Genomic DNA, 13,327 nt, shown 5'->3' on the forward strand with positions numbered 1-13,327 from the left:
TACATTGGGCAAATACTATAGGGAGGTTTCCCTTGTTGATATTCAAACCATAGTAAACAAACATATTCTAATGAATCTTGGGCAGCACATTAAAACACAGGAAGGGTCTCAGGTACCCACTTCCAAAGCCCAGGTGACAACTTTCCTTACAATCCTTAAATCAAGTCGATGGACTCTTAGTCACAGATAGTATTTCATTTTCCATTTTATTAACAGTAATTTAAGATCCCAAAATACAGGCAGAAAATCTTCTCTCTGTTTCAAAGTGAAAAGCAGTTTTCCTGTTTGTTTAGTAAAAAAAGGACTTCAGTAGAGAAGGTTTGAGATGGCACTCTACTCGAAACCTCCCTTCTTCTGTCAAGCAAATCAATATTATCAACATTAGGAGAAAGAAACAGTATCAAAGAAACTTTTCTCATGCTTAGGTTTCAAATATGTCTGAATTCTTATCCTGGCCTTGGAGGAAACAATCAAGGCAAGTGGATAAATGCTATATTATTACACACTGTGACACTACTTTAGTTTAAGTACTCCTATCTCTTATTAAACTGATCTAGGAAGAATTTTTTACATCAATTTTTGGTGGCTGAGTGGGCATGAGTGTGTCTGAAGTCCCTGTTAAAGGGTAAGATCACATCAGATGGTGGTGTGTAAATTGATTCCTCAGAATTACCTTGTATTTCTGCTTCTGCACTGGAAATGAGGGTGGAGAATGTCCCTAATGTTTTTGATGAGCATTTTGTTTTATTTATACAATGCAAATAATCTCAGTTCATCCTAGTAAGTGACTATATTTTGGTTAAAATTCTATTTTTATCTGTGATTGATATGAAGGCTTGTCTCCTTGCTGAATGCATGAAGTGTTTTACAGCTCCTGGTAGATGAACATGACATAATATCACCACTATGGCCATGGTGCCCGTAGTATTTTGAAAAAATAGACTCTGAATTTGCATTTATATTTGCAATATAACAAGGAAATTCATATTTGTGTTTCATCATTTTCTCTCCGTCATATACATGCACATACTTAAGAAAACTGCTTCTTTGTATTTAGAAATAAAAAAATGAAAAAAAATCATGCAAATTATAGTCTCAAGAATAAGTCCTAACAACATTTTGTCTCTTATCCCCCTCTTTGCTCTGCATCTCTTAAGACTTCTTCATGCAAGCACAAAGAAATATTGATTCTTCCTGTTATCTCTCCTATACTTTTGTGAGCAGCTCCATGGAAGACACAGCCATGAATTCTACAATGGACTTTTGAAGTTTTCTGAGGCTGACAATAACCATTCATCATTCAGGAACAAACACAAAGTTCTATTAAAAAAAAACCAAAAAAACCCAAAAAAAACCTAACCAAACTTACATCTGAAACTGATAGAAGATGAATTAAAACAAACAAATAAAACTGCAACTTTAGACACATTTTATAGAGATTTTAAAAGGTAGCTTAGATTAGATTTTACTTCTTTCTTGGAAGTTTTCCTGCAAAAAGTCCAAGCATCTTGCTCTCAACAAGAAGGGAAATGTTTAATGTGTGACATTTAGAAAAACTTAGGAAGGTTTCAAATTATTTTTTTCATACTGCGAGCATCAGGTTTTGGAAGGGCATAGGAAAATAAAAGGTCAAATGCTAAAAAACACAGGTTGCAGATAGGATTTAGCTCAAGAGGAAGACACCTAAATGAGGGTATGTACAGGTTTGGTGTCTACATGCTCAGTGTCTATACTCCTATTTCTTCCAATACACACTCCAGATACTTTCAGTTACCCAATCATATGTAGCTGTGGTCAGCAGAGATGCTTTGGGGACGGGAGGCAGGAGATGTGGCACAAGACACAGGGACACCATGTACCACTGGTCAGTGGCAAGGACAGCTGGGGAGTGCTGGGGCATCTCAGCCCAGAAATAACAACAATAACAATGGGGTACCTGTAACACGTGGGTACCTTGATTTTGAACTGATTTCCACCCTTTTGTTTGGACTTGTCTGTCATCTTGGCAAGCTTTTAGTATCATTTCTGTGCTCACTGTTAAGCTTCAGTGCAACTACTAAACTACACCTATAGAAGACAGACATTTTAATATGCTGTTTTTCCTAATTCACATCCTGACAGGCCCATCAGGTGCCTCCACCAGTACATCCAGTGACCATGTTATGCTTTCAGCTACTCCTTTTGTAAGGTATGTGGAAGAAATCCAACTTAAACAGCCATTAATTCATTCTAGAGGAAGAGGCCTTTACTCTTTTGAAATAAAGTAACTTCTGTCCAATTTTCTTTGCTTTAAGAAAGAAGCCCAGACACTTGTTTCACAGAAACCTCCATTTATATTGGGAATGTCTGAATTTCAGACAAGAACTTGCAACCTTGGTTTACCTCACGATCAGAGCAAGAGCACATAGTGATACTTGGGCTGTAGGTGTAGTTTTTGCTTATATCTGTGACTGCCTATATAAACACTGGTTATTTGTTTCTTACTCACATGAACACATCTACAATTCACTGATTCAGGCTGCTCATAGAACACAAGTTTGAGGCAATGAGTGTGGATTGGGATAAATTTGAGTTTGGCTTAAGAACACTCCAGAGATTTCTTTTCACATGCTTCCTAACATAACTAGAGTTAAAAGTAAGATACATGTGATCAATTGCTCAAATTTTGTTGTAATTTGTGTTGGGTAAAGAAATAATTTAAATTCTATTGGCAAATATTCAAACATACAGAGTGATTCACTGCTGGGTTGCTGCTTCTACAATTCTCAAAGCCTGCTGCTGACAGTGACCTTTAAGCTGCTTAATTAGTGTTATTAAATGCTTATTCTGTCCAAGACTGACACACCTCTGGAAAATGCTACTACATCCTAGTATAATTTAAATCTATCATCTGCATTTTTTAGCTAGAATACATTATTTATGAACACTACTGCCTATTGTCTCAACTGTAAATTAAGAATTACATAACAATTGAATCATACATAGAACAGCAGATTTTTAAAATCTTGTCTCCACCAAAAGCTTATTGTTAAACTGTGTTACATAAAATTACAGCTTTTCCCAACACCACTTCAAATTCTTTTAAAAAAACTGTGAGAAACTGTTCTAAAAGTAGATTGTTTATTACCATAAGAAAAAAAAAGTTTTAAAGAGACTGTTAAGCAATGCCTATTTCAATTACTTTCAAGGCCTTTTTACTAGTACTAGGAGTTGATCAATAATTGGATAAACCCACTAATCCTTTTTTTTTTTTTTTTCTTTGTCTTTGTTAGCATCAAGGCCAGGTTTAGCTGAGAAAATGACCAAAAACACAAAAGCCTACTCTGCACAGATTTTTTTGGACTACATAAATTGGAATATCTTAAAGGGAAAGAAATAGAGAGAGATCACAAGATATTCACAGCAGCATGCACCCATATTTCTATTCCTCATGAAATGACAATATAGAGACAGGTCAACAAAATACAGAGAATACTGTAAGGCAGTGTACATGCAGATACATAGATGTACAGAACATATATAAAACAGGTGTTTTATATAACAGCAAACTGTCCCATGCTCAAATTCAGTTTGAAGAAATGAAGACACTCCTGTGGGCTGACTGACTGATCGTGAAATTTAATCACTTCTGAGCACATTTGTAAGAAGCAGAAGATGGTTGACACAAGCAAGACCTCCACACAACAATGCTTAAGGTTCAACAGACAGTTCAGACAAGTAGCAATAAGGATGTGCAGCAGAAGAGAGGATTTATCATGTCACTACAGATCCCTCAAAGAAAATGAAAGAAAACTTCAGCTGACCTTGCGTCATAAAGACTCATCAATCTTCCAAGTGCAGTGAGAAGAGTGGAGTCTGAGGGCATTTTAACCTTTCCATCTTTAATTCCTCTAAACAACCAGACTTCACAAAATGATTTTTTTTTACCATACAAGAATTGTTGGTTCCCAGGTTTCTGGCAATCAGTCATACAGTGCTTTTGGAAAAAATCTGATCAGGAGAAGTTGCTATCATCTCATATTTCTATTGAGCTACAGACGTCCTTAGAGTCTAACTCATCTGCTAGTGAACTTTAATTGTATCTTAGAGTATGAGTTTTTAATATTTATTGTTACAAAAGTGAGAAATGAGGAATTTGATTTCACAGGGGGCTTTTTTCCCCCCTTCCCTCATATATCAATAAACTACTTTACGTGTTTTCCTCTGGGAAAATGCTCTTTCCCTCATCCCTTCAGCCCTACAGTGAAGCTATGCAATGAGATACATACCCTGACTAGAATGGTCCAACTAGTTTAGTAACATTAGATTTATTTTTAATTACTTTTTCATGGAGTGGTTAAATTAAAACTAAGCCATGCAGCATTTAATTTCAGTTGGGAAAAAGAAAAAAACAATGAACCCAAAATCTCTGCTTCACTGGCATTTTCCCAGTTTAGATACATGATTTTTTCTGCCTTGAAACAATTTGTTCAATCCTCTGCTGTTACAGTACACGTTAGAATAAAGGTTAAAGACGAAGTGCCTCCTCTGAGGCCTCCATTGTTGAAGTGCACTCAATCATGCATTCATCTCAATGACATTAAAGGAAGTTTGACTTACGTTTTGTTTTCCCACTATGTTATCAAATGGAAGTTCAGGGCTCCAGGATCCCTCGGTAAACGTAGCTCCACTGTTTCTCCTGTCAGAGGAGCTGACAGCCTCTTTCACAATATCTTCAGGCAAAGTCAACAGACTCTCCTCAGGCTGTTTAATTAAATAAGTCTCAATGTTATGTTTCCTCAGGAATTCATTGCGCTCTTTGCCGTGCCCTTCTTCAACTTTGTAATCCCCATTCAGGCAGTCCAGAGTGGCTTTGGAGATGTGAATCCTCCTGAATAAGTGAAATAAGTAGTAGCAAATACTGATTGTGCTCTACTACACATAGGTTAGAAGGAGGTTTTGAACTCTATATTGTTTAACATCATGGAGAAATACAAGGTTTTCTATTGCAAACAATGAAAATTAAGTAGCATTTAAAAACATGAGCTTTTTTTTGAGGTCAAATAATCTCAAGACATGTTTACATCAGTAAAATGTCATTAATGCACAAAGTCCTGTCACAGGAAAAAACACTTTGACATTCACACCTGATACCTTTGCTCATAGTTAATAGTTTAATGGGAGACCTTCCCGAGTAAAACACTATTCTGAGGGAAAACAAACTGTACTTCAAGGAAGTATGTAGAGAGAAAAAAAATGGTAGGTATTAGAGCAGTTTATGTGAAGGTCTTTAATTTCCTTCAGTTTCCTGAGGTACCTTAAAAATTTGAAATTAGTAGTCTGATTGCACCTGAAGTGAATTAGAGAAATAGGGGAACTATGCAAAGGCAAGCAACTAATTAGAAAGGCAAGTAATAATTTCTATTAAGACTGAGCAACGAGTTCAATAAACTTTGGCCAAAGTGAAGTTGAATTTAAGAGATTACATGCAAAAGAGCTCAAATTTTGCAATGGTATGATAGGAATTTGGATGGAATTTGGATTTTTAAGGAATCTTCAATTTCCTGCATGTAGGAAAATTGCAGACACCTCTAGAACCCATCAGCATGCTTGGCTATACTATACTGTACAATGCAGAATCATGAATGCAGTAATGGCTGTTAATTAGGCATTTACCTAGCCCAAAGAAAATAGTTGTAGTGACTCTTTAAACCAGCTGATTTTTTAAACTTTGGATGTATGTCACTTTCTGAAAGACAGACTTGCATACAGATTCCTAATATTCAGAGTGAGCTGAAATTCTTGATCCTTTCTTGATGACACATGCTGCATTGCTTTTCTCAGGCACCACAATTTGGCTTCCTCCTGTGAAGGAAATGGTCCTAGCACACCCCTTGGGAATTTCCTTCTATAACTCAAAGGATGCTAATACAGAACTGAACTCCAAAATATTTTGATGAAATAAAAGACTATAAGGGCATATATGATGTGTATACATTGCTAGAAAATAAAGTACTGGTTGTATTTCTGCAGTGTGAAGTGCCCTGGAGTATTACAACTTGGCACAAACTGTCCATGTGGAGCATTAAATATCAATATCGAATTAAAAGATCAAAAATTTGTATCCCAGCCATTTTTAAGCTGTCTCAACTTCCCTGCTTTTTCCCAGGTTTTGTATATCTTTCTCTTTCTAAAGTCGTGTTGTTATATTGATCAAAGAGTTTAGTAGTATTTTGTAGTGGAAAAACAGTAAAATTCATGATAAAACCCAGTGAAAATGTTTCTCAAATATAAGCAACTTTTGGCCTGGACTTAAACAGCAAAGCATGTGGCCTCTCAGAAAGATGATGAGTTTCCTTGCTCTAAGAAATCCAAATAGACTAAATTGATTTAAGTAAAGTACTAACATAAAACTAAAGAAAAAAAAAGAAAGAGAAAGTGATATACTAGTTGCCAAGGTGACTATCTCTCTCTTTAGATTCAACTAATATAATTTAGGAAATAAAGCCCTGAAATATGGATTTTATGATGGATATGATAACAGCTTTACCAGAGTATGGAGATCGCTATTAATGTGAGATCCTTAAATGGGCCAAACATTAATAAATAGTGGGCAGATAATAAATATTTTCTGGCTTAACCTTTTCTACTGCTTGCTTTAAAAAAAAAAAACCTTAAAATGTGGAGAGATACCTCTTCATTTTCTACAAATACAGTACATTGGGAACCTGAGTATTGAAGTCAAAAAGTATTGCCTGACCTACTCTTGAAAGCATATCAGGCCCGCAGTGTTAGATGATACCTGTCATTGAGACATCATTAAAAATTAATTATTACCTAGGATTTATGCAATTCAGTACTGGAGAGTAATAACTAGATATACTACGTAAAAATTATTAGAAAATGGAATCCTGGTAGAAGAATGTCACTGATTACAAGATCACAAGATTTTCTTCTCAGGTGTTGTGGACACATTTTTATTCTCAGAAAAATGGAAATTACCATTTTTTTCTCAGTACTCCTAACTGCCTTCTCCCATGGCAGCTGGTCTGTTGGCTTATGCTCCTTCTGTCAGGTGCAATCTCTCCCTGCATCACCCATGCTCATGGGGGCTCAGGGGGACAGACAGGCATTGAGGGGAAGAGCTGAGCCCCTTGTTTCCTGCTCTCAGACTAGGTAAAAGGATGTTTCCCATCAGCTGCCTCTCTCCACTAAGCCCTCAGGAAAATGCTGCAGTCCATCTTTGCTCTTGTTTTACACTGTGAGAGCAGGACTGCTCATAACCCCGGGGCAGCTTTCCTGGTGAAGCTGCTCTAGGAATGGGAATGACCTCAGCATTACAAGAAGTAGGGAGACTTGGATGCTGGTGGCAGGGAGAAGTAAGGAGAAGCTGAAATGAACTTAACTGATCTATTAAATCTGCTCTGCACGCTAGGAAACTCTGATGTAAATCACTATTCTGAGGGACTTGGTTCATTGCTGTCATACACAGGCTTTGTTCTGCTGGCACACTGATATCCAGGAAATCACTCTGCTCTGACAGACTGAAAACCTGCCAGACATTTTATCTGCATCATTTTATCTGTGCATTTTCTGGGTTATTCATTAATAGCCACATGACTTGCACACATTAGCAGCAATAGACTCGGCTTTTTGCAGGTGTGAATGGTGAAACTTAGATGATCCATTTGCTCATGTGAACAAAGCATCCTCTTAGTCATCTGGGGCTATCGTGGGATAAGCAGCAGACAATGAAATTTTTTTCTGAAATTTTATACATGGGTGACATATGCAGAGTACAGAAGTTGTTCTTAAAGCATGCAGAATTTCATTTTCTGCTAATTCCAAGAATATATATTAGAATAAAGCTTTACTATGTAGAACTGTGGAAGGGGTCTGCATTTGCAATATATGAAACAAATTTCCTTCCAATTTCCTGAGAATATGACAGCTTTGACAGATCCTGATGTGTGTGTAGGGAGGACAGCACATGACTCAGTTTTGATGACTTAAAATCTCTGTCATTCAAGGTGACAGCACCATTTAGATTTTTTTTCACATAAAGATGTCTGCTGCTATTGCTTCCAAATTACATGGCTAAAAATGGAATTGTCTAGGTGATCTTTTCTACATCTTCCAATAATGGCAGATGGAACTGAAAGTGAACAGAAGATTCCTGTAATCACTACTGTTTAAATCTAGGATTTGTAGCTTCCAAACTAGCAGGATACATAAGCCAAATCAAGCAGCAATAACATTCAACTTTCAGGTGAATCAGCCACATCAGCCACTGAGACATAGAAAGAAACTAGGCTATTTTTAGTGGAGAACCATACATTTTCACATATAGACAGATTAAGATAAATATCTCAAAACATCTACTAAAGCATCAAATTATTCAAAAGACTTCCCAGAGATCCTGCTGTTCATAACTTGTTATTAGACTATTGACCCACGAACACATAATTCTTCCCACCGTTTCTGCATTATGAAATAAAACAAATTATAGCTTTCTACCTCATAGTATCATTTGAATGAAAAAGGTGAGAGAATGAAGCCTGGAAAATCTCATGAATGGTCAACATCTAACTGGGAAACTTGGGCTACCTCTGAGGACTATGAGGGCTGAAAACAAAAAATTGATCTTTTTGAGAAAATCAAGTGTAACAAAGAAAAATAAATACTTTTGTCTTGTCTTTTCAAATGGCTCTACAAGCAGACCATTTCTATCTTTTTTTGGCTGCAGCCTCACTAATCCTTGCCAACTGCAAAACAGCAAAAAAAAAGGTCATGGTGAAACGATGTAAGACAGGTAATCTCTTGGCACGGTTAACAGTGTAATGCGCTGGCAAAGTTTTCTGACTGGGGGAAATACACTTTGCCTTACCCAGGAATTCCACCTGACTCGAGTTTGTTTGCAATATCCACGTCCCACGACCAGACATCGAACTGCCACTTTCTCAGGCCCAGCACTCCACACAGAACCGATCCAGAATGAATCCCTATTCTCATGTCAATGTCATGCTTTGTTCTTGATCTGACATATCTGTTAAACAAAACATACAAAGAAAGAAAAAAGACCAGACATGAAAATATATGCCACAATTTTCCATATAATTTTGAAAAGGGTATGATGTAAAATATGACGTCAATTAGCTGTAAAGTGCAGTCTAGCCTGTAAAATGAAGAGAGAACTTTTAAAATAGCAAAGGTAGAAGTAGTGATAAAATTATTCTAAAAGCACTTAATTGCATGCATGGCTCAGTGGCACACTTCTTATTTCAATCAGACAGAAAGGGAAAGGTAGAGAGTGAAAAAGATGTCTGAGTGAAAATATCTTGTTTGATTTATTGAGTGCTTTAGCTTGGAATAATAAAAGGTTCAGGAACAGTACAGAACTGTTGGAACAGTATGGAACAGTCAGGAACAATATGCATGGTTCAGGAACATGAACTATTTTCATCAAACCTGTCTATTATTTTATATTCTTGTGTATTTTTTACTTAATTTCAATTTTAAAAAAATGGTTTTTTTATTCATTAGGATTTTTCAGAGTTGCTTTTTGTCAAATGATTATTTTCATTAGATTTGGCCAGAACACCATTTGCTCTGTCATGACAACCATGTGAATTTAAAATCTGTTTTGTCCTTTCTGTGGGGTGGTGGTGACCATTTCACCTCTCAAAAATAAACACAAATGAACATATTTATTAAGAGACTGCTTTTCCAGTTCTGTTTGTGTGACAAAAACTGTTTGCACCAGAAATAGTAATAGAGCTTGTGTTCATTAATCTTTAAATTGTTTGCTCAGGATAGGAAAAGCACATTGGTACTGCTGGTCTACAAGCCTGCTGTGTCTCTGTAAAGGGCCTCATCCCTACAGTCACTGAAGTCAATAGAAGCACAGCAAGATCACACTACAGAGCAGGGAAAGAATAAACAGCTCTATTTCGCTGAAGTTAACTGCCATTGCCTCAGATGCATCAGTAATGACCTGGACAGATCCTCCGTAGAGGAAAAAAGGGTAAATTGCTTTCTGCATTCAACACTTGAGCTTTTGTTGTTGCAATGGAGCATCAGCTCAATTTGTAAGGGTAAAAAAAAAAAAAACCCAAAACCAAAGATTTCTAAAATGGAAACTAGTTGCACAAAAATGTGAAAATTTGAAAATAAGGAATTCATCATTTCTGTTCCCTTCATATTATGAAAGCTTGGAGAAAGGCAGGCATATGATAAGTCTCAGTGCAGTAGTTTGCCTACAAGACCTGTTTATCACATCAGGAGGCCAATATATTTCAGATATCTAAGAGAAAAAGGTTTTAAATAGTTAATCATAAAATAATAAAAAAGAAACTTTCAGAAGGGATTTATCTGCATTCTTATACTTAGAGCTTATAATTTTCATTTACAAATTTCTTCATTTCATGCAAGCAAGAGGGCTTGAGATATCAAAATTTTACAATTACCTGTCCCTGGAAGATGGGATATGCAACAACTCCTCCACATTGAAGCACTCACACATTGAAGTAGCTGAGAGAGCAGCTACTAGAAGTGAGACCACTGAGATTTTCATTTATTTTGAATAATTTTTATATGCTACAGAAATATCTAAACTGACACTCATAACTGTTAGAAGAATTATCACAAAACTCCTCACGATTGTTTCCCCAGTCTGCCTTTTCCTTTTGTTCAGCTTAAGATAATTATTTTTCATTTTACATTTGATTTCCTTATCTTGAAATAAAAGATAATTGTATTTAGAGGAATAAATGAACAAAAAGCTTTTCATTGAAAAATGCAATCAATAAGAAGAGTTTAAATTTAATAAAATGTTTTAATAACATCTATTTATGTAATCTTTCTTTATACATATATAGACACGCATGCTATTTTACCAACTTAATTTCTGTTTTACCAGCTGTCATGTCCTGTGAGGAGCAGCTGAAGGCTCTAGGTTTGTATAGTTTGGAGAAGAGGAGGCTGAGGTGTGACCTCGTTGCTCTCCAACAGCTTCCAGAGGAGGGGAAGGGGAGAGGAGATGCTGAGCCCTTCTCCCTGGGATCCGGTGACTGAAGGTATGGGAATAACTCAAAGCTGCATCAGTGAATGTTCAGCTTGGACATTAGGGAACATTTCTTTATCATGACTGTGGCCAAACAGTGACAGGCTCTCTACTGAGGTGATTGATGCCCCAAGCCCATGATCAAGAAGCATTTGGACAATGCCTTTAACATGCTTTAACTTTGATGACTCTTGAATTGACAGGCAGTTGGACTAGATGGTCACTGTAGGCCCCTTCCAACTAAAATAGATTATTATTCTATTCTATTCTATTCTATTCTATTCTATTCTATTCTATTCTATTCTATTCTATTCTATTCTATTCTATTCATTTTAAATACTGTAAATTGTGGTCTTGTATTTGTATCTTCTATGAGAACTAACACATGCAGGTATCACTGGAGAGACCAGGTACAAACGATGGTGCAACTGAGCCATGTTCCCCTCTGTTTCCAGAGTGCTCACAAAGGATTCCTGGAGTTAACTTTTCCTTTGTCATAAAAAATGTGGTGATGGGCTGAGAAGGCTTTGGTATTCTCCATCAACCACACAGGACTTCTGCATTTGTCCTAAACCTCACACAGCTGTGCTGTCCACTCCACCTCCTGCAGTGCACTGCAGACACAAGTCAAGGTCCTCTCCCCCTTGCCTTATTTGTCTTTTGCAGTCTCCCAGCAACTCTTTATGTGCTGCTCAGGTGATATTTGATCTCAGCTCCTCATCAGCAGACAGAGGGGATTTGGCCTCCTGCCTGCGCCCTTTGGCTGAGGAACATTCTGTTTTTGTCTGCTGCAGTGCCGGTGCACATGCAGGGCTCTGTCTTTGCAACCTCCTCTTGTCATGCACAGCAATGTGCTCCTGTGTGGATAGGTGGGAAACTAATTGCAGGAAGGGACCTGATTGCATGAATTCTGACATATATTTAAACAGCCCTGTCCAGGACATGAATCAAAGCACAAGAGTGATCTAATTTGGCTCAAATTACTTTATTATTTGCAACACAAAAGTGAAAGCAGAACTGCTGATAACTTGTGGTGAAAACAATAATCTTAATAAAAATTTTGTTGTAAGATATTAAATTGAACAAAGAATAAATGGTTTGCTTTATTTCAAAATTTCTCTGCAAAAACTAAAAAGTTTAAAAGTGAGGTGATTTGTTAGAATGTAAGAATTATGGAGTTATTCTTTAAAATTGTGAGTGATGTGGGTTGAAAAAGATTTCTAAATTATGTATAGAAGGGGACTTAATAATGGTCAAATCTAACTCTCTAGCAGCCAGACTACCACATACTTTAGGAGGTCTTATTTACACTCAGGTATAGGAAAAACAAAACCTGAAATAAAGCTTGGATCACCTTCATCAATAGTGGTAATTCTAACCTATTCAGGAAAAAAAAAATTCTCAGAAATAATAGCATGTACTATATAAAAATGTAGAAAAAAATATTAAGAGAGTCCATTTTGCAAAATCTCGGGTATTCCACATCTAGTTCTTCTCTCTCTTAAATTTATTCAACTGTCAATGAAGCTTCTAATTAAAAAAATGTATTTTCTTCAACTACTTCACAGGCTTTCTGCAGATACATTGACAAAGTGCATGCACAAAGATGAGTTATTGATGATCTATAAAGCAGCCCTCTTTGCCTTCACAAGTGCTTTGATGTCTTATCCAGGATGAGGTAACTGTGACTCGTGTTATTTTTGCTATTCATCTCATTTCAGTCTAGCCAGAGATAAAAATATTCAATGATTTTAATTGGATCTTGGCATTTCCTCCTGGTCAGCATTCTTTGATGGGTATTTGATTTTTGTGGTGTTAATTGAAACCTTTCTTATTTGCATGAAGAAGGTGAGCCAAAAGTCAGAAATTTGCTTTTCAACCTTTTCTGCAGCTGTCAAAAATCTGAATGCCCTGGAATTCAGGCCCTGAAGATTGAAAGTGACACATGGGCTGCTTCTGTGCTGACCAGTTCAGTTGTGCACAGTTATGACTATGCTTTGACATACTTAAAACAGAATGCTTTTTCATTCTCAACAAGCCCTTTCACATCCTGTTCCAGACCATTTCTAGTTGGTAATTTGAGTGCAGCTTCCTGATTTTGGAAGCAAAATGACTTCAGAAGAGTGGAGTTGGCCAGCCTGTTCCACTTTTTCTTAGTGATGGCTAAAATTCTTTGGGGTTGTTCAATTTACCCATCAAGACATGGTCATTATCATCCTCATACAGGTGAAATTTGAAAGTCCATGTATTCTGGTTGAAGTAAATAAGGGTTTTAGCTGACTCTGC

The 13,327-nt window shown here is 36.7% G+C and overlaps 1 protein-coding gene across 3 annotated transcripts in view; it reads right to left on the reverse strand.

The window, feature by feature from the left end:
* Positions 1-13,327, reverse strand: part of ADCY8 (adenylate cyclase 8) — a 117,585-nt gene that overhangs the window by 37,070 nt on the left and 67,188 nt on the right. For 2 of the 3 annotated variants that reach the window (XM_053992682.1, XM_053992665.1), the window contains exons 6-7: positions 8,867-9,025; positions 4,600-4,870 (exon numbers count right to left, since the gene is read on the reverse strand). In XM_053992682.1, coding sequence (XP_053848657.1) covers positions 4,600-4,870; positions 8,867-9,025 — 430 coding nt within the window. The remainder of the gene's footprint in view (positions 1-4,599; positions 4,871-8,866; positions 9,026-13,327) is intronic. The other variant, XM_053992674.1, reaches the window with a different exon arrangement.

Source organism: Vidua macroura, chromosome 1, assembly GCF_024509145.1.
Source record: "Vidua macroura isolate BioBank_ID:100142 chromosome 1, ASM2450914v1, whole genome shotgun sequence".
NCBI classification, from domain to species: Eukaryota; Metazoa; Chordata; class Aves; order Passeriformes; family Viduidae; genus Vidua; species Vidua macroura.